Raw genomic sequence first — 22,925 nt, forward strand, 5'->3', positions numbered from 1 at the left:
ATTTAAATGTTAAGATATTAAGATTTGAATGAGGCGAAATAACATGCTTTTTCTCTCAAATATAATGTTATAAACATTTGTTTCAGATGTACTGTAATTATTTTCTGTATAAAAATTAATTTGGTGTTCAAAAAGTCTTTTTTCAAACTTGAGTCTTGAAAAAGAAGAGGTCTTATAATAAGGGCCATCTTATATTCGGGCCAATACGGTAATTATAATATAGTTTTCAATATTTATACTGATTCAGTGTGATATTTGATGGAATGTGAAACAATAGAGTAGGTTTTGTCTCATACCTGGTGAAAGTAAATCCAAACGAAACATAGCTTTCACTGTATTGCCTTGCCTTTTAGCTCTCCGTCTTTTCTTTTTTTTTTTTTTTTAAACCACGACTCATACCAAGGCCTTCATCTGGGTCAGAATCTTGTCCAGGGCTCAGTGTGGATTTCGAACTTGTCCTTTTTAAAGAGTTATCCATGACTGCCACCACGACTTCTGTGTATGTCACAAGGAAGGTTCTCGTTCATGAGTGGGCAAGAAAGGTAATTGCTTGTCTTGTGTTCCAGAACTGTACAGAATTATAGCGATCAGCCACCTTGCTGTCCGCAACAATGTGGACCCCAACACGTCGACTGTGCATCATTTGATTAGACTCTTCAAGTGTCTATATAAACAAAAGTATCTTTTCCACTTTATCCATATGTGACGACCGTCAATCCCTGCATGGACGGCAACATGGCTGAAGGCTAGAAATCCTAGCAGTTCTTGAACACGACATAAGCAATAACTCGTTCGCCTGCACAAGACTGAGAACCTTCCTACTCCTTCCTTACTGCAACCCCGCCCTATGATGTCCGTGTGCTATTAACAAGGCTGAGTGTCCTTTAAAATACCGCCAGAGGCCACCCTAATTATGTGGTAAATCATATTGGATCAAATTGGATAATTACTCGCAGCAGACCTGACAATCTCTCATGGCACACCAGTTGAAAAACACTGGATTATACTGTAGTACACTATAATAAACAGTTCAATTAAAGGATGTGCTGAGGAAAAAAATATACCATTGTTTACAAAAAATAAAAATCAGACATTGTAAGCAGTTACCGTAATTTCGGACTTTAAGGCGCACCTGCCTAAAAGTCGCACCCACCAAATTCGACACAAAATCGGCATCTGTACATGGATAAGCCTTACTGGACTATAGGCCACAGCTGTCCTCGCTGTATTACGGGATATTTACACCAAAAGATCTTAACCGGTAACACTTTATTTGACAGCAGCGTCATAGGACTGTCATAAGACCATCATAAGTCATAAGCATTCATTAATAGAGGTCAACCGATATGGGACTTTCAAATGCCAATACTGATATCTAAAAAAAAAAATGTCAGTCGATAAACTATAGCCAAAGCCAATTTTTTAAACCGATATTTGAGGCCAAAATACTTTTTTTTTTTTTTTTTAAAAGCACATAGATTATAGATGCATTAAAAAAATGCTTCAACAGCTTCAAATTTACAATGATGACCTGAGACTTAAAGGATTAATTTGGTCTAGTGCTACCAAACCACTGAACGTAGCACTTCTTTTTTAATTTAAGTGAGTACACCCCTCGCATTTCTGCAGATATTTAAGTATATCTTTTCATGGGACAACACTGACAAAATGATACTTTGACACAATGAAAAGTAGTCTGTGTGCAGCTTATATAAAGCTGTCAAATAAAGTGTTACCTATTAACTCAAAACAAGAAATAAGCCCCACTCAATTATAAGCAGCAGGATTCAAAATGAGGGAAAATAGTCGCAGCATATAGTCCGAAAACGGTACTCATTACTTGAGTATTCTTTTCACAGTATACTTTTTATTTGTACATTAGTCAATTTTTCGGGATGAATACTTTTACTTGAGTAATATTATTTTGAAATAACGCTACTCTGACTTGAGTAAAATTTTTGGGCTACTCTGCCTGACTCTGATTTATGATGTACATCATCATTACGTTTCTCAATGAAGTTTGTGAGTTAGAACATTTTAGCAAGAAGAAACAACAAAGGAGTACTAAGCAACAACATTTGCTACTAATTTGAGAATTACACCCAAACAATTAATGTGCCCTTGCATTAGGTTGCGTTTTCATCCATTTTTACTTCTGTGACAGTAATTTTTGCTATCCACGTATATCTATTTTGGCATAAATAAATACCCACCAAGGTTCTTGAAGGACCTCTGTTGAGGTTTTAGGGAGAAAAAACCAGGCTTGAGGGCATTTGTGATGATGACATCAAAAAGCTCCTCAAAGTCCTTTCTGCAACAGGAGAAGAACAACAACCCTTGATTAGTAGCGGAACACTTTATATTTTAACCTCTACTATTATTTTATGTGTTATTATTTTATATGTTGGAATTTTGAAAAAAATAAAGCCATTTGCTCTGTGAATGGGGGTAGCACTCTGCGTCCAAATAATGGAATCAAACAGGCAAATAGTCCAAAAGAGGTAGCCATTTTTCCTGACGTGCCCGACAAATGGCACATAATGTACTTAACAACTCAACTTTTTGGTCCTTTGCATTGTTCTTTCCATTTTTCTGTTTTTAGCTTGTCATAGTTAACCAATTGTTCCACAATGGAGCACTTTGGCAGCAGTGCAGTACAACACGTTATATTTTCCTGATTTTTGGTCTTCTGTGTCTGCAATTGTCTAAAACATGTCAAAACAGGTGTTATTTTGCTACATATTTTTACTTTTGGCCTATTTCTAAGTGCCAGTTATATATACCCACAGCTGACTTGGTGCCTTGTGCGTAAACCTGGAGATGTATTTTCCAGGTAAATTCGTTTTTGAACATTTTGATTGGTTAGTTTCTTGGTGCAACTGCATTTCAAATTTTGAATGTCGGTAGCAAAAATTGATGAGAAAATAATATTTATGGGAGCAGTTGTAAAACCTTTTACACAGCGAGAGTTCTGTCGGGTGGGCAACATCGCTGTGTGTAGTAGCCCTTATATACAATTACGGCCCATTGATAGCAGAATGATATTATTTTGTTTATTATTATAATTATTTTCACTAGATGGCGCTCGGGGCCAAGGTTTAAGTATCACAGAGTTACAACAAAAATGAAATTACACAGTTGACCTTCATATAAGGCTGAAACAACTAATCAAACAAACAACATCAAATCAGCTGATTTTGCGGTTTAATTTGTTTATTTTTTGCATCACGCCAGCCAAATGTGCTGCAGGGTTTTGTTGCTGCACCAGGGAGAGGAGTGTGAGCCTTTTTGGGTTTCAAAAACCCCCACCCTGAAAGTGGCCATAACAAGTCCGAAAACTGTGGGACGATTGGACTTAAGAAGAAGTGAGTAAACATCGTGTTTTGTATTATGTCAAATAGTGTGATCATGGCACACGTTTTAATACGGAGGTGGGCTTGCATTTTGTGGCTGACAGTGCTCCTTGTCCACCGAGAATGCCACTCGGCCAACGACCGGCGGCTTGTCGCACACCCCACTTAGTCCTCTTCGCGTGCCCGCCGGGGGAGCGCTATACTCGGCTTATGCTCATGCGGTTCTCCATACCGTCCTACGCGCTCCTCCTACGTCAGCCCGTTTGTCCGGCGGTCATTCTCCAGCTGCTTCCCTGGCAAATGAGCTCTTCCGCCCGTAGCAGGGGAACGGTGAGCTGTAACTCAGCCGCTGCAGGGGGAGTTTCCGATCAGTGAAGACATGATCCGGGGTAGTTTTGAGAGATTTTTCGCTTCGAAAGGCGACAATAAGACTTTGAAACGCAGCTCGGTTCTGGTTAGCATGTCGGCTATCTGTCACGCCTCCTGTTTTGTTTACGCTCTCCGAAGCCGGGGCAGGGTAATGACAAAAGCTGGACTCACTCCGGTGGCATAAAATGTCATTTGGGAGGTGCAAGAAGTCGACAGTTTTGACCGTTATGGAGTAATTCTGCCATGTCGTACTGAATAAATGCATTTTTAATATTTCATATTCAATTTAGCACAAGACTGTTATTTATCATGACCATACTATTCCTTTAGCAATTGGGGATAAATACATAGGCAAAAAGAATATCCTGTAGAAATATTGGAGTAGAGAGATTAAAACAATGACATTTTGATGCTCTCTTCGTCGCATTTTCCTCACTCTGAATAACCTCCCATCGATGGGTTGAATTCTAAATCAGATGAAATCGAGACCCTGCCGACGTCATCCCCCACTTGGGGACGCTACAGCGCTATATTGACAGGCAAGGGCTAAATGGCAGATTAAAGAAATAATTTCTCGTCATCTGCGCTTTGCCAAATTGTTGTATCGTCTCAAAATATGATTCTAATTCACATAATATGCTATTTAATCCTTTATTTTATCCTGTTATAGGAACTGTAAAGTAGAATTGATGAAAGTTTAGTATGAAACCATACCCCAAGATGTGTTCGCATATGAGCCTGCAGTAGTCACTGTGAGAGCTGGTAATAAGGAGGAGGACTTTTCCGGCATTCTTCATGCTCCGTAGCCAATTCTTGACAGATTCCGAACAGGTCTGCAAATAACGTCCGGGGTCCCTCTTCACGTTGGGAAAATATGTCCCTGAATCCTCTGAAAAAGTAGAGGAAAATAGACGGAGCACCATCGATGATGAAAAAGTTTTTTACCGGTTAAAATGTCTTCTGGAAATTTGCATCGTTCTTGATGCGCTAGTGTTTACACGTATATTTTTTTTTATGGCATTTGTTCTGCTCTATATTTCACAAAGTGCATTTTTAATCTGTGCTTTTATTTTCACAGCCATTTGACAAACTTCTTAATAGGACTAGCTGTTAAAGATTCCTCTACTATTCAGCACATCAATCGAACGTTGAAGATGCCCTCTTGGGTGGGGTGAAATTTGGCAATGATCACATGGTGCCACCGGCGCACCACATCATCAGTTGCTTGCCTCAGACACCCTTGCGTGTTTCGGCCACTTACAACAAGACACCCTTTGCTGAGGATTCTTTTTACCGAATACTTTTTCACTGGTACTTGAGTAATTTTTTGGGATGACTACTCTCACGAGTAAAATTTTTGGCTATTATACCCATCTGTGCCCTATATCAAACGGACTGGGTCAGGTCTTTGTTGAACCAAAGTAGTTGGCGAGCCCTTTTTGTCTAATTGTGTCTGTATACAGTATATATAATACGGACCTCATAGCGGTCAACGACTGAGCCCCAATCATAACCTTAATTCTGGCACAACAAAGAACAACATACAGTATGAGCGCTCACTGAATATGGTCTCTATTCAATAAATTCTGAAAAGAGTATTATCAAATTTGCTCAGTTAGAAAAAAAAAAGGCCATACCTCTAAATGCTGATGTGTTGTAATTGTGGTCAATGGCAGCAATCATGTCTTTCCAAAAGTCTGAATTCACTTCATTTCCCAACTGTCACAAAATAAAAATCAATTAGTTCATTAGAATTTCAGCTATTTACTATGAACCGTAGGTTTTTAATAGAGTTGTCCGATAAAATCGGCCGATAAAAGCATTTTTAAATGACATCGGATGACATTGGTATCAGTTTTCCATCATCAGGTTTGGGCCAATATGAATATTACCTTGAATGTAGAAGCCCACTGCCTTTGTACGAGGGCCGGTCAAAGCCGTTATGCCAGTTCACAATTAGATGTCTTAAATCAAAGATGCTTGGGATTTGTTATGTGAGCAAACCATTTTCATTGATGGTACAAAATTAAATGAACAATAAATGATTGCAAAATGCTGAATTAGAAACTCAACATATATAACTACTGTGTCACCAGTGAGAAATAATCACTAAGAAACTAGAAAATAGAATTCAAAAATCTGCGGAAAAGCCCAGCAAAATGCATCTTGACAATGGCGTACCGCACGCAGGCTATTTTTAGACCGTGACGTCGCATCGTAAAGCAGAAGTAAAGCCGAAGTGGGCATTATAGACACGCCCTCGCATAGACCCAAAGTAAAAAGTGCTACTTTTCGCCGGTAATCTTTCAAAAACGAACATGCCGATCACGCATTGCTTTTTTGGAACTTGTAGAAACGACTCTAGACATTACGACCATGAAGGATGTTTTCTTCATACGTTCCCGGAAACCAAAAACTCGGGAGGGAAAAAATGTGAAAACTGAATCAACTTGCGCGGACTTTAACACCAGCTCGGCGAATCCATTCACGTTTCATATGCAGTAAACATTATGTTGGGTTGGCATGGTCTTTCAGAGGACAAAGAGGTAAGCCATTTTTATATTTTTATTTAATTTTTTTAGCGTAACGTTGTGCCGTACTGCTTCTGTCTGACAATGAATGACCTGAAAAAAATTACAATGGTATCTGACTGCCACTGTTACCGTTTCTGTTATATATATATAAAAAACAACTTTAGTAAGGGGGAAGTGTAAATAAATTATCGGATTAAGATGTGTTATCAATGAAAAAATTAAAAGTGTTCGTTGGCTGTCACTGAGTAGCATTTGCGATCGCTACACAAAGCTAACTAAATTACCCCCAAGAACAGTAAGAGACGTAGGACAACCAGAGGATATATTAGAAAGACAGGGCTGATGGTAAAGGATAGCTTGTTGAAACCGGAGAATGTCATTGTCAGTCGCGTCCATAAAAAAAAGCTAAAGCTATGCTTAGGTCGGCTCGTTTTTTTCGTCTTTTTCAGCCTTCGACACTGAAGACATCTCTTTAACTGAACATTTTTATGTTCTTCCACGTCTATGCCAGTCAATTTGGCACCAGGCACATCATTTTCGGAGAGAATTGGTAGGTTTAGCGCTGTAAACATCTCCTTCGTACACGATTTCCATTCATTTCCTATTGGGGACAAACGGTGGCTTGTCCTAGCTTAGCAACAGTAGCTAATGCCATGAATATTAATGAGCGGAAGTGACGTGTTGCTTGCGGTACACCATTGTCATTGCATATGATTGCTTGCCTGTATTTGTAATGCGTTGATCACCCCCTAGAGGCTCTTTGAGGTAACTACTGTAAATTTGATTTAATTGTGAATGATTCCTTTCATTTAATGGACATTTATCTATATAGGATATTCATTTTCTTAAATTTCAGTTGTTCTCAAGTTCTCTTAATTTTCACAGAATGTTTATTTTATTTAGAAAACCTGGAAGTTGTTACATTTATCATTATTAAAGCATCCAGTGGGGCATCAGAATACTGCTCACAATAACACGTTAAGAGCAAGACCACATACATCAGAATCAGTTTTATATCGGTATCGGATTTTCGGAGTTGGACAATATCGGGATATCGGTTGAAAAGTAATTATCGGACAACTCTAGTTTTAATTAAACGTTACCTTGTGGAACATGTCCACAACTCTTCCGCATAGAAGAGCACCAGGTAGATCAAAGTAGTTGTCATATAAATAGAATTTAGCTGTAAAATCAAAAACACATTAGCAGCAAATTGACCAAAGCAATTACAATTTAGTAAAACCAAGACTCACAAGTGATGCTTTTTAGTGTATTTAAAAGGTCCCCTTCCATCATTCTTTTTTGTAATTATTTTAACATCCTTTGATAGGGTTCACAGGTTCTTAAATTAATTCATCTTCAACATATCTTATCCTGCTGCAGTCGCGGGGCACATACAGTGACAGACAACCACCCATCCACACTCAAAATGACACCATTACTGAATCACAGTGAGACCATAGCGGTTTTGCAAAATGATTTGTGTAGAATATGCACAAAATGTCTTTTTGATCTATTTCACTTGAATGTGGAGACAACGAGAATGACATGAATATAGGCACGTAAAAAGTTTGTGTTTGGCCAAGGGCGAGATCTCCGCCAAGCATTTACGAAGGTACCGGTAAGTCAATAAGTATTTGCGCTCCATTTCTGTTTATTATTCAATACAAAAAGAATACCAAAGTTAGATCGAAATCATTTTTCAACAGTCAGCCTGATTTTCAGTGCACTTTTTACATCGTTGCACAAGCTTTATTTTTTATTTATTTATTAATACCTGTCCTGTTTAGCTGCATGGAAACTGAGAATAGGAATTTGAGCGTCCTTTTGGTCTGAACAGTTTTAATGTATCACATGGGAGTTTGATATACTCCCATTGTTGTTTTTCATTAGGTTTTGTTTATGATAATGGGATTTACGCATGACTGAGTACAATTAGACAGACTCAAGTAGAGAAACTATCGGTGCCAGGACTAGAGATGAGGCAGCATAGATTACCTACATATCCACACTTACAGTACAAGGGATTCACACAATACTGGGTTCTACAACTCACATTGCCAATTTGTGTACGCTCCTCCCCACCTAATCACATCTCTTTCTGACTTCCCCGACCCCCCTCCTTTTTCTCCTTGGTCATCAGGCCCACCACATAGTGTCAACTGGCAATACAATTGCTAACAATATCGCTACGACAGTGTATCACAAAAGTGAGTACACCCCTCGCATTTTTGCAGATATTTAAGTATATCTTTTCATGGGACAACACTGACAAAATGACACTGTGACACAATGAAAATTAGTCTGTGTGCAGCCAATATAATAATTTATTTTGCTCTCAAAATAACTCAAAATATAGCCATTAATATCTAAACCCATGGCAACAAAAGTGAGTACACCCCTTAGGAAATACATAAATCCCTAAATGTCCAAATTGAGTATTGCTTGTCATTTTTCCTCCAAAATGTACTGTGACTCGTTACAGAAGTGCTGTCAGCATTGCTGCAGAGATTGAAGAGGTGGGGGGGGGGGGGTCAGCGAGTTAGTGCTCAGACCATACGCCACACTTTACATCAAATTGGTGGGTATGGCTGTCACCCCAGGAGGAAGCCTCTTCTGAAGACGGTACACAAGAAAGCCCGTCCGTCTCATTAGACCAAAGGACATGGTTCCAGTAATCCATTGCTTTGTTGACATGTTTGCAGCAAACTGTTTGCGGGCTTTCTTGTGTATCGTCTTCAGAAGAGGCTTCCTCCTGGGGTGACAGCCATGCACACCAATTCATACCTGTCAAGTTGTACGGTTTCGGCGTAATTTGTACAAGTGAGCGCTGATTTTTAAATGTGTATGCCGTACGTTCAAAATCTGTACATTTTTCGTGCATTACGTTTTTTTTTTTCCGTTCGCATTTTGTCACCATTTCAGCAATGAGACAATGTGCATTACTATGAGTCACATTGGCTGAATGACGCGAGAAAAGTCAGAGACACGGAGAGAGAAGAGTGTTTGTTGTCACGCTGTAGCAAACACGATGCTAGGCTAGGTGGCTCGAATATTTCCTTACTGTAGCCGACAGCCTACAATCTACACCTAGATATCAGATATTAGTGATCAGACCATACGCCGCATAGTGGTGCTATCGCTAATTAGGTTTACCCATGGACACCAATGACGGTGGGCCCGATAACCGAGGAGATGCACAAGCTTTCTGATACCCTTAGAAAAAAATGTTTTCAGTTGAGCAGCAAGCCACATATGCACCGCCTCCTTGACTGGTTGATTAGTGGCAAAACCACAGCCACTATAAAGGGACTGAAAAACTATGCTAATCTGACAGGGCGAGATTAGGACTATATGGAGAATGCGCCAACACTTCGAAATGAAGATTTTGAAGAGTTTGAATCAGAGGTGATTGCTGTAAGACTGGAAGGGAATCTCAGCATCCCCTAAAATGTCAATAAGTGATCAAATGCATACGTTTGCGTGTGTCATTGACATTTGAACGATGTTGGTGCCGCTATGTGGACGCCCGTGGGTCACGTAACAAAGGAACGCCTGCCAACAATTGACTTCGCCGTTTGTTGGGAATTGACAGCTTAAACTTGTTGCAGAGCATATCACTGTAACGTTCACTGTTAACTGGTGACCTCGTTTACCAGATGACGTTCCAGAATTGGCCCTAGTGAGTCCCAAAAAACTGAACATGACATCACATGAGTGACAAAACCAGACAATGCTACAATACAGGCTGATTACACATAAAATGTCACACATTGTGAACATGTGACGGAAACTTTTGCGCATTTTCGTCTCGTTCTCATCTCGTCAGACGTAAACTGGCATTCGTCTCGTTATGTTTTAAGTTTCCCAAAACATGTTTGTAGCTCGTTATCTTCTTCTTATTGTCATGAAAAAAACATTTGTTGGCAAAATATTTTCGCTATAGTCATTGTTGACGAAAAAAACACTGGTTTACATTTATAGTCAAACATAGTTGTGGTGTTAGAAGTTGGAACTCCATTACCCAATGCTCAATAGGATTACTCATGGGACGTTATGTACAAGGAATTGTACTCTACACTGCGCGACTGGTAGAGTGAAAACAAAACGGTTCATTAGAAGCTTAAGCATGATTTTCAAACCTCGTCTGCTTATTAGAATAATAAGATAGACAACACAGTAGTTACATTATTGCATTGATATGAGCAGGAATTATGTACAGTATTACAGAACACATGATGAATAATTTTTCATAATATATAGCTAAAAAAGCTTCGAAAAACTTTGTAAAATGGAATTTTTCATGTACCAAAGCTTTCCTATCTCGAGGTATCATTCAGTGTGTGTGTGTGTGTGTGTGTATATATATATATATATATATATACACATATATATATACATACACACATATATATATTAGGGCTTTCAAACGATTAATTAACTCAATTAAACATTTTACAGCTTAAAAATTAATTAATCGTAATTAATCGCAATTCAAACCATCTATAAAATATGCCATATTTTTCTGTAAATTATTGTTGGAATGGAAAGATAAAACACAAGACGGATAAATACATTCAACATATGGTACATAAGTATTGTATTTGTTTATCATAACAATAAATCAACAAGATGGTATTAACATTATTAACTAAGCGTGTGACAATATATTGATACAGCGATATATCGCGACATTTTGCAACCCGATCGGTTATCGATATGCTCCTGCCAAGTATCGATATTTTTATTTAACATATTGGCCATACAATGGAGTATGGATGCTGTAACTGCTCAATGTTTGTTGAGCAATTCCTTGGCGGTCCACTAGGGGCGCTCGGGAGTGGCGGTGAAGGTAAAGTGCGCACAAGTCATCTAGAGAAGAAGAGAGGAAGCTCCAAGTGGGTTGAAAAAAATAAAAAAGCTTCGTGAGAACGGTGGAGGAAAAAATGACAAAAATATTGCGGCAAATCACACATGGGGACACACTTTAGATTTTGTCTAACAAAAATAAGTTTCACTGGGAGCTGGTGACGAAGTGCACACCGGATTTCTTCACTGCTTTGCTTTCATCACTTGAGGTGAGAAAGTTTTGCAATGTAATTAATTTTTAATTTACATTTATTATTTTGATGACATTTGGTGTTGAATGATATAAAATAAACCAGGACCCTAAACTGGATGAAAATGTATATCGAACAAGCCCACATGAATTTACCGATTTATTTGATATTATTTGAGAGCCACTTTCCATCTAGTTTACTACACAAACTGTTATTACTGCCATTTTGATACAATAAGCTATAAAAATGGTTTGAATAGGTTCCAATATATATAAAGTGATGTGTATGATAATTTACGTAGCCTACATATTAAAAATAGGTAATTATTGCATTTTTAATTTCTATACATTCATTTTTTTTAATTCGATACTTCCGACACAAGAAAAAATCAGGATTTCAACTCAAAAGCTATGAAGTAGCTAATATTTTTTGTTTTATTTTGTTTTTTTTTAAGGTGAGGAAGACGGTGACTGACCAAGTCTGAAATCTCAAATGCTGGGGCAGATAGTGGAAGCGCTCAAACCAACGCTTTCGGCAACAAAGATTTAAAGATTTAAAACTTTAAAGAAATTAAGGGTGCCATTCATCATGATATCTCCAAGAGATATCAGTGGTTGTGGTTTGTTTCCTCTATATGTGCACGTGCACAATTTGCAGTAGATTTATATTTTACAGCAATGTTGCACAGAAAAAGGTGTGGATGTTTAATAAATAACTTAAACAGTATTTTTTCTATTTTGAAATATCTTTTTTTTTTCCGTTTCAACAGTTGTATCGTAGAATATCATGTATCCAATTTCTGACCAATACATCGATAATCGCTGTATCGTGATATCGTGAGATAATCGTTATCGTGAGCCTTGTATCGCGAATCGTATCGTATCGTGAGATGCCCTGAGGTTCCCACTCCTATTATTAACATTGTTAAAGCGATCCATGGATAGAAAGACTTGTAGTTCATAAAAGATAAATGTTAGTACAAGTTATAGAAATTTTATATTAATACCCCTCTTAATGTTTTCGTTTTAATAAAATTTGTAAAATTTTCAATCAAAAAATAAACTAGTAGCTCGCCATTGTTGATGTCAATAATTACACAATGCTCATGTGGTGCTGAAACCCCTAAAATCAGTCGCACCCAAGCACCAGCAGAGGGCGACAAAACAAAAAACAAGTAACAAGTGGACATTACACTGTGCTGTCATTTTAATCTGAGCGGGGCATGTGCGTTAAATGAGTCAAATATTTCAATGTGATTAATTAAAAAAAAATATTACCGCCCATTAACGCAATAATTTTGACAGCCCTAATATATATTTAAATACACATCCATATAAATGCCATTGTATGCTGTAGATACTGCACTGTAATAAGCACAGTTTTAAGCGCTATCAAAGCTGGGGGGGGGGGGGGGGGGCAGTTTTTACGGGCTCCCAACATGCCACCTCTTTGTGAACAGCAGGTCCCAAAACTTTTGCAGGTAGACAGGAACCCATTTCTGGGACATTGCCTCAGTCAGCTGACTGAGCTCATTGGAGACGAACAGTGAAGTTGCAAGCAGGAATTGGGTGGGTACTGGCACCATAACATGACAATCCTACGTAACCTATCTCTAACTTTAACTTTCAAAAGCCATTGTAATGAAGTGGCAAACCATACAGAGGTCAAGTTTTAACCAGGTAACATTTGAAGAAACAATGGCAGAGGGGAAAAAAATGATTTTGACAGAAGGGGACCTTTAACATACAAAATTATGCAACAGAATACCAAAAACAAAAATACCAGATCTTGCAAAAGAGGTATTGAGGCTGTTAAAGTGTTTCCATTCCCTTTTTGGACCATAATGTTTGATGATCTCTTCTGTGCTCAGGTCAGTAGTTCCATGTGTTGCTCTAATAAAGAAAGCATTTAAAGTTTATATTCATCTTCATTCCAAAGATTTTTTTTTCTTAACAGAATGAAACGAGATGGGATTTTTGCAGACCAATATGTGGTGATGTCAATGCAACAGCGAAAACTGCTTGCAACATAAAAAGTAAAACATAAAACAAAACATAAAACATAAAAACTCTCTATTCAAGCCAGAACGCGCGCGGCTCTTAAGTGTCTCTGTCACGTGACTGTGTCGTAGCCGGTAACGCGCTCTGCCAAATGGACACACAAGTACGGAAGGTGAATTATGCCAAATAAAGGGTCACCACAATGTCATTATCATCATTTTAAAAATTTAAGTGACGGGTAAAAATAGATTATGACCGGATTTTTATGACCCTGTCAGTCAAAATGACAGACAACGAAAAAGTCTAGCGCAACCTCTGTGTATAAGGGTCGAAGAAAAATTAAGTTTCTGGAAATAAATGTGTGTCTAATATGGTAAAAGAGTACCTCAACACTGTTCCATCTTCAGCGAGCTTCACTAAGTTTCCATCTTCAAGATCCACCACTAGGCCCTTAAAACTGGACAAATCAAGTTTTTGGTCAAAAACCACAACCACCAGTAGAGATATGTTTTCAGGTGTGCCAATGTAGTTTTTTGCAGGTCTGGGATGGAAATCAATCATAGACGTGACTATCAGTTGAACAGGGCTCGGGGCCGATCCGTAGGGGGCCGATTTTCAAAAACTTTAAATTCAAATATATTCAAAACCAAAGCCGGTGGCAACCTAAACCCAAAACAGGCACCTCCCTTTGGCATATATGAGTGTCCATGAGCAGCGACATTTTAAAAAATTTAAAGTCGTTCTCTAATAAAATCCCTATTATTTTTTCTATACAAGAATAACAAAACTTGAAATGGCTATCAAATTTTACACAAAAATCACCAAATGCAGAGATAATTACCTATATTTTCAGGATCAATAGCAATATTTAACATATCATACAGCATACGGTTTGCCCAAAATAGCAACTTTCATTTTTTTTTTTTAATATTTAGTGCAAGTTTTCAACAACTAAAAAAAAAAAAAAAAAAAATCACTCAATTTTCACATCGGAAGCTTAACACTCAAAGAAAGCATGCAGAATCATCTTAATGTTACTCAACCAAAGCAAAATTTGTAATGTTCTATACACAATCATAACTTATTTAGGTTGAATTCAGCTATTGTGTAGAGATACAAAATCCAACATGGCGGCCGTCACAAAACAAAGAGCTTTTTAAGTTGAAAATTCTTGCAAATAAATGCTTAAATTGCGGAATTTCTAAAGATATGAATGTAAAACAGTCTAGATTCTTGGTTAAAAGCAAAAAAAACGGGCAGCTATCGTTCATTTTACGTAAATATTTCAAGCCAAAGTTACACTAATTTTGTCCATTGACTTTTTCACAACGTTTCAAAGTGCATGCATGGTGCTATATAATATTTACCTTGAAACCTCGACCAAATCACTCTTGACACACTCTTGCCTGCTTGTATGTAGTAAAACCTTTGTCCTATTTCCACCTAAATTCGGCGTTTAGAACACAGCGTGTGTTTGAGTTTATCACAGTTAAAGCCAACTCAACGTTCTGGGTTGGCCCCCTACTGGAAAGCGTGGCGCAATGTCTGCTGGAGCTGTCTTGTCAACTGATGGTGGGGTCTAATAAATCAATAGGACTGAATGGAGGTTTTTGTGCGATTAAAATGAGTGGCGAATAGGCCCAATGGTAATAAATTGGAAATTTTGGCTATTATAAAAGTATGGAAAAGTTTTCGGCATAACCGTATGTTTTTGGCAAAAACTGTAAAGAACTTTTGTGCCCCATAACCACCTGAAATTTTGGATGTAAGAAATACAGTATGTGAATTGGATAAAAATTGTAGGACTACATACATTTTGAAATTTTACTTTTTGTCAAATATACTGAATTTTGGTGTGAATGGTAATGATTCTGGGTGTCAAACGAATGTTTCACTGTGTCTCTCGTCCGATCGTTTTGGTGTTAAAATGGTGTCGATCAGTCAAACTGTGGGCTGAGCGGCACGCCGAAGAAACACCAGTGGTAAAATTATAAGATGGTAATTTGCATATAATGCAAAGTTGTTAAACATTGATTTTGTTTTTTTTTTAGCTTTAAACTGCAAATTTCTATTCAGTCACTTTTGCATCAGACTTACCAAAAATCCCAAGTAGCAGGTGTGAGGTTTAACAAGTCTTTGTCATAACCTTTATGTTCCACCAGATACCTGGCAAAGCTCTCGTAGATTAACTGCAGAAAACAAAATATCACATTATCAAGTGGAATCTGAAACACAAAAATATTCAGAAAGCACACATTACTTGGAAAATTGCCAAGATGTAGGCTATTGCTGAGGTTTTTCAAGATGCAGAATTTGTTTGAATTCAATTCCAAAGGAAAGAATATAATAATACAGGCATAACGTTGTCAATACTTTACATGTCCGTGACAAAATAAAAGCATGCGTGGTAAAAATGCATAATAATAAAATCGTTTACCGATAATTATCGGCCGATAATGGCAACTATGACGTCACACAGATAATCCAGATAAAAATATTCAACCGATAATGCAATCCGATAATTATATACTAGTACTCGATTTAGCCTCTAAATGTGCACAATGGACGCAGTTTTGTCCAATTCTGCACCACCGCCTCAACCCCTCCTCCATCTGAAGTCACTGTCGCATGAATGGCGTCACACGAAATGCTTGATATCATGGCGGCTCCGTCACAAGTGTGCGTTTACTTTTCCGTGTGTGAAACACATAACGCTCTCGCTATCTGCATAACATTTACTACAGCGGGTGCTCATTTTGCGGGACGAGAGGCCAGGCTCAGTCAGACGAGAGACATTTTGACCGAAATGACCCGAGAGCCAAAGCCCCAGATGAAAAAATAATGCAGTTTATAGCCTTCGGTGACCAGCCGTCATGGAGGACGGGGACATACCTGTCAAGTTGTATGGTTTCGGCGTAATTTGTAAGAGTGAGCACTGATTTTTAAATGTGTATTCTGTATGTTCAAAATCTGTACGTTTTTCGTGCATTACTTTTTTTTTTCTCCGTTCGGATTTTGTCACCGTTTCGGCAACGAGACAATGTGCATTAAATGATGCGAGAAAAGTCAGAGACACAGAGAGAGTATTTGTTGTGACACTGTAGCAAACGCGGTGCTTGGCTAGATGGCTCCAATATTTCCTCACTGTAGCCGACAGTCTAAAATCTACGCCTAGATATCACATGCATATAGACCTATATGCGAAATGACAGACTCGGCGGTGTTAGTAAAGAGCAGCCATCTTAAAGCAGTAGACTTCTCAGAAATGCTCTGTTGTAGTGAACCTTCCAAGTGAAACTAAGTAACTTTTTATCTAAAATACTCCTAAATCGGCAAAATCTTGGCTTGAATCCATCTTTAAATGATGAAACAGTTTTAAAACTTTCACGTCGAAAGTAGACATAAGGGAACTAAAGCAAAAACGGGGGCAATTTTAACAACTTTAACAGTTGATTTACAACATTAAATGCCTTCCAAACATAGCAAAGGTTACCTTTTTTTTTTTTTTTTTTTTTTTAAAGAAAAAAAAACATTAAAGGTAATACCAGTTATTTTGCCAAGTAACTAATTACTCTTACATTCAGGTAACTGAGTTGCTAACTCAATTACTTTTTGGGATAAGTAATTTATAACTGTAATTAATTACTTTTTAAAAGTAAGATTAACAAGACTGGTCATAAAGATGAAGTCTGCAGAATGAAAAGTGACGAAAGCGGAGATTTTATTCCGCCAATTGTTGCCGAACACAATTTGCCCGCAACTATTGCTGATCACTTCTCAGAATTGGCAAAAGAAATGTTCCCTGACTCAAAGATTGCATCGGTAACTTCATTTTATCAATTGACCTTTTTAATTCATAATTGGACACACTAACGAATAGAGGCGTGCGAAATTTCCGATTCTTAGATTATTCGCAATTCGGCCGTGAAAGATTCGAGAACGAATCACAAACATCCAAATTCCGATTATTGAATTATACCAGGTAAAGCAGAACTAAAACACAGTCAGCGCGGTCTTCGGACGCAATGAGGAACGGACCGAGAGTAAATATCATGTACAACTCATGCCGCTAGATAAAAAAACAATAATACCTGACTGCGGCCGACAGCTGCTTCAAGGCCCAGTTGCTAGTTGCTAAAAACATACGGACACATACGGCTATAATAGATATCACATATATGTAGAACTAGATGCAAAACGACAGACGACGGCAGTGTTAAAACATATAAAGAGAACTAGAAACGAAATGACATATTTGCCGTTTAGTAGTTGCCGCGTTGTAAACTTCTCTAGAAGGCTCTGTTGCAGCGAACCTAAATCACGTTTTATCTAAAATACTCCTAAACCAACAAAATCTTGACTTGAATCTATCTTTAAATGAAGAAACAGTTTTAAAACATTGACATGTCGAAAGTAGACAGAAGGGAAATTATGGAATAACGATAGCAATTTTAGCAATATTAACGGTTGACTCACATCATTAAATTAATTGAATGTACTTTAAAGATGCTATTACAGAATGGGGACTTGAGTATTTTATTTACTGTTTCTTACTGTTAACTTGATAATGAAATATTGGTTTGGTTTAGCATAAGAGGATTTTTAAACAATTTTGGAACTAATGTACAACACATTAAGGGCGCGGGGGTCGGGGGCGGGGTTTCAAATCAATAATGGATTTATGATGGAATTGGAGCCTCTGAATCGTAATCGAATCGTTAGGTGCCCAAAGATTCCCACCTCTACTAACAAACTAGCTTCAAGTCAAACTGAATTGCGAGCTGAAGTGCCATGAAGTGCAGCCATCAAGACATGATAGAAATTGACAAAAGTGCTACATACAATCATAACAAAAGTCACTGTTAAATTTTAGTAATCATGATGTAGTGGAAGATATTGTTTGTTCTTTGATTGCACCAGGTAATATGGTACAATATTACCAATAAATTCATATTAATTTAAAATTTGAATTTTATTTTTGTTTCATATCGCACGCTTTATATAATGCAAGCTTACTCACCAATTTGTAAGGGTATATGTCACTATTTGTAAGATTGCCAACAGCCTCGGGTTCACAGGTATGCATCACTAACGCGTAGCCCACTGTATTAATGAAAGAAAATATGCCTGTCAGGAAGAACAACTCCGTGGGCCAGATTGAACCCTCTGACGGACACATTCTGGTCCGCAGGCCGTATGTTTGATAATTAATGGGAAAAGCAAAGAAGGTACGTATTCTCTTTTACTGTCATGCCGAAATCGACCCCTGTATAGCCTCCTAGACGAATTTTATTTCTGGTCTCTATTTTTTTCCTTAACACCTGTTCCAAACCTGTATTTAAATAATTAAATAAAATGGGTATGGCTGGTGTGGATGGACATCTGGAATAAAAACTGTATTAAGGAAATCATGCGAGTGAGTCGTTCAGGAGACCCTGATAGAGAAAAGCCGAAAGTGACTTCATATATCTACTGTGAAAAGACGTCACGTATTGCAGCTAGTAGCATGTGTTTATCATCATACTCACCTTGGAAGTCTCCTTCAGATGGTACCGGCAGAGCGTATGGTCTAAATCAAAACCAATAACATCGCTGTCCAGCAACCTGAAAAACTCTGTCATCGTAGCCGACGCTGTAAAACGTTCAGAAAATGTGTTGGAGAATCTGTCACAATGAACACCGCGACATGAAATGGGCCACGAATAGGATGTAACTTCAAGATTCAAACTCAAGCGTTACTGACTGACAATGTTGTCTTTCACCAGCACTTCGCTGCTACAGTCAGCATTACAGTAAAAACACCTGATTTTCTACATCCAATACTATATTCTTTATGTTCTACAACCATTGGACGAAAAAGCGGGCGCGTGCTCTCTTCCTCGTCTTCCAAAATGCATGAGAGCTGGTATCTATTAAACGGCATTACTGCCACCGTTTGGTTACATTCGTCCCTTTCGGTACACGGTAGCTGTAGACACCACATTAATCCAAAAGGTGGGGTCAGCGGCGTAGGTAACAGACGGCCATCTTGCGTCGGAGACTTATCTGGTTGCTCGAGTGTTGTGGGACAGAGAAGGCGCGTGATTTTCTCTGTTGAAATTCACAACTTGCTTGATTCTTGACGGATTTAATAAAAAATAATGTTATAATAATAATGTGGCCATGATTCAAGCTGGATTTAGAGAAAATGTTTACATATAATTACTGCATGGTGTTTACGACAACCACGCAGTTTAAAAATCAAAGTCCAAGCTCAATTGATTATGGCAGGGGCGTCACTAAGTTTTAAGAACGGGGGGGGGGGGGGTCTTAGTCCCGAGGAGATGCACAGGATTTTAAGTGCATATGACACCAAAAAGCATGTTTATTTCATTTTCACACGGTGTTTTACGCTCCTGAATTAAATGGACCCATTCACTGCAAAAAATGCCACTTCTAAAACGATCAAAAAATTATTTGAAATGAGATAAGATTTGCTTATAACAAGTAAGAAAACTCTGCCAATGGAACAAGCAATTTTTTTGTCTTGCTAAGTATTCTTAAAATAAGACATCCATTCAGGTTGAACTAGTAAAATATAACTAGTTTCAAGATCTCATTCATCCTGAATGGATGTCTTATTTTAAGAATTCTTACCAAGACAAAAATTGCTTGTTCCATTAGCAAAATGTCTTTGTTATAAACAAATCTTATCTCATTTCGCGTAATTTTTTACTAGTTTTAGAAGCGGCATTTTTTTCCAGAGTGGAATGTGTGTAGAAGGGTTGTTTTATATACCACATTCAATTTTTGAATCCCGCGCCATGAAAATGAGTGACTTCCGGCTCCAGTCTCGGGTTTAGGACGAATGCAAATGTGATGTCACCCGGGTCAGCATCTCACAATACGGCATTGCTTTATAGCACGCAGATGGACTGCGGATTCAGCTGATTTTGCGGATGAATTTGTTTATTTTTTGCATTAAGCCAGCCAAACGCCTGCAGAAGAATGTTGCTGCACCAGGGAGAGGCGCGTGGCCAAAACAAGCCCTACTACTGTGGGACCATTGGACTTACGAGGTAGCGAGTAAACATTGTGTTTTGTATTATGTCAAATACTGGGATCATTTTAATACAGAGGTGGCTTGCATTTTGTGGCTGACATGCTCCTTTTCCACTCGGCCGACGACCGAGTCGCACATCCCCCCGCCGGGAGAGCACTACACTCTGCCTATTGCCCTCTTCGTGTGCCCGGTGTTCTGTCAAATTTTCCACCCGATCAGAAATTGCAACTTTGTGTTAAAAATGGCCGCGATTACAAAGTAAACACTACAAACATTCTTTAAATAAAGGGCTTACGTTTGATCATAGATTGGCATGTAGAAAAGCTCTCCTCAGACACATTCTGCCATGTTAGCTGCACAACAACTGCAGCCGCTCTCCTATGACTCTCTCGCTGTTTACGTCTTTGCCTTGTAGTAAAGCATTATTTTGCCATATTCGTGTTGACCATTTGGCAGCTACGCGCTCCTCGGACGTCGGCCGGTTTGTCAAGCGGTCATTGTCCAGCTGCTTCCCCGCAAACGGGCCCTCTGCTGTCAGCAGGGGAACGACGAACTTGCTCGTCGCGGGGCGGGTTGCCGATCGGCGAAGACAATCGACAACCCCGCCGCCGTATGAAATGATCCAGGCAAGTTATGTGTGATTTTTCGATTCGAAGACTTTGAAACATTACTCAGTTCGGGTTAGCATGTCAGCTAGCTGTCAGGCCTCTTGGTTTGTTTACATTCTCAGAGGCCAGTGGCCTATACTACGAAGCCGGTTTTCTGGCTTAGCAGGGTAACTTCGAGAGTAACTTTATCACGTGCGACGTAAGTTCGCGGCTATGCGAGACTACGAAAGGTGGATATGTTGGAACCGAGAAGTGTTGCCATGGCAACACACGCCACACGCCAAACCTGGTCGTGTCAGAGTTAGATCTTGCTTAACATCAGGATTCCAATTAACCACGCTCTATTTAAACAGCACCCCTCCGCGGACGTGTCCTCCTGACAATGACAGCGTACTTGGACGACCCATACGACATTGGCGCACGGATTGTGAGGGGCTCTCTCCGGAGGGCACGGGTATTTCGGGACCGCCAAAATTCGCTGGCGTACCCGGAAGATGTTCTCCATGAAAGACATATTTTCAAGTGAGGAAATTCTTTACCTGTGCCAACTGATCGAGGCGGACGTCACTAATGTAACCCGCCGAGTCAGGCCCTCACAACCGCGCAGCTTGTGTGCCTGTCCGTGCGCTCTTTTGCCAGGAACAATATATGTATTCCATGAGTCCATCGGTGATGCTGAATATCTGCGTAAGAACACTGTATGCCGTGCGATTCGGAGTGGGGTATGGAAACGCTTCAAATTGATTGTTGAAATCGCTGAATGTAAACGAATGCGGAGCTTTGCTCTCATACAAGAAATATATTTAACGGACTTTCCAGCGTTATTTCGTTGTGTAAATATTTATAATAATCATAGAAATATGTAGACTATTTAAACATTGAGAAAACTTGCGTTTTTTTCTGCCAACTCGAAGAGATTAAATTGACAGACGCACAAATATAAAAGATATAAATGTTTATTGAATATGCATCTTACAGTCTTGTTTGTCAGCGAAAATTCGTTACAAAAGACGGGCTTTAATTTACGCAACAACGCATGGCATCCCCGCATTTTCTTCTTCTCCTGAGTCCTCACAAATATAACATAAAATTTTGTGGGGGGGGTTGGGCTTGGGCCTGCAAATCAAGTTGATTGATCGGACTCGGGTCGGGTCGAGCTGGATTTTTTAGGCCCAAACTAAAAAAAAAGAACATACGTATTCATACAGTCAAGGAGACTAAACATACAATCATCCTGCTTCATGTGGTGATGCGCGATAAATTATTTCTTACTGCTAACGTACCAAATTTTCTTTTATTGTCCTGACAGCAGGCTTTATTTCTTTTCATGGACATAAGTAAACTGGCATATTGACGCATTCACAAATCACACGATCTGTAAATTCGCTGTCAACAGACCCGTCGCGCTCAACTCGCCGAATCGATGTTGGATTTCGCGGTGAGGGTGGATTTTAATCATCGCGCATTCCTCCTCTGTGAAGTAAGGTGCCCGTGCCATCGTCACAAGTAGTGTTTGACTCTGCTCTCCGCCCCCTTTTATGTGAACGCGCAGTAACTCTGACTGGGTTGACACAGGTTCGACTAATCAACCTCATAATCAGCGTCGTAGCACCGATTGATCACAAACTAGACAACCAGGTTTTGTCAACTCCGGTTACCCGCTGGTAAACTGGATTACTTCTGGGGAGGTTGAACTCGGTTCGTAGTATAGGCCACAGGGCAGGGAAATGACAAAAGCCCGACTAACTACGGTGGCATAAAATATTGTTCGGGAGGTGCGATAGTAAAGGTGAAGTCGACAGTTTTCACCATTATAAAGTAATTTTGCCATGTCGTACTGAATAAATGCATTTTTATTATTTCATATTCCATTTAGCACAAGACTGTTATTTGTCATGACCATACATTTATTTAGCTATTGGGGAAAAATACTTGGATAAAAAGAATATCCTGTAAAAA

General features: G+C 38.9%; 1 protein-coding gene across 2 annotated transcripts in view; it reads right to left on the bottom strand.

Moving 5' to 3' along the window:
* nt5dc1 (5'-nucleotidase domain containing 1) overlaps positions 1-19,228 on the bottom strand; it is a 33,211-nt gene extending 13,983 nt beyond the window's left edge. Inside the window, exons 1-9 of one of the 2 annotated variants that reach the window (XM_057823381.1) lie at positions 19,060-19,223; positions 18,845-18,948; positions 15,414-15,505; positions 13,702-13,773; positions 13,099-13,208; positions 7,360-7,439; positions 5,360-5,441; positions 4,437-4,611; positions 2,214-2,311 (exon numbers count right to left, since the gene is read on the bottom strand). In XM_057823381.1, the coding sequence (XP_057679364.1) occupies positions 2,214-2,311; positions 4,437-4,611; positions 5,360-5,441; positions 7,360-7,439; positions 13,099-13,208; positions 13,702-13,773; positions 15,414-15,505; positions 18,845-18,937 (802 nt within the window). In that variant the 5' untranslated portion in view covers positions 18,938-18,948; positions 19,060-19,223. Of the gene's footprint in view, positions 1-2,213; positions 2,312-4,436; positions 4,612-5,359; positions 5,442-7,359; positions 7,440-13,098; positions 13,209-13,701; positions 13,774-15,413; positions 15,506-18,844 lie in introns of both variants that reach the window. The other variant, XM_057823380.1, reaches the window with a different exon arrangement.
* Positions 19,229-22,925: the final 3,697 nt, after the last annotated feature.

Source organism: Corythoichthys intestinalis, chromosome 19 (genome assembly GCF_030265065.1).
Source record: "Corythoichthys intestinalis isolate RoL2023-P3 chromosome 19, ASM3026506v1, whole genome shotgun sequence".
In the NCBI taxonomy this organism is placed as follows: Eukaryota; Metazoa; Chordata; class Actinopteri; order Syngnathiformes; family Syngnathidae; genus Corythoichthys; species Corythoichthys intestinalis.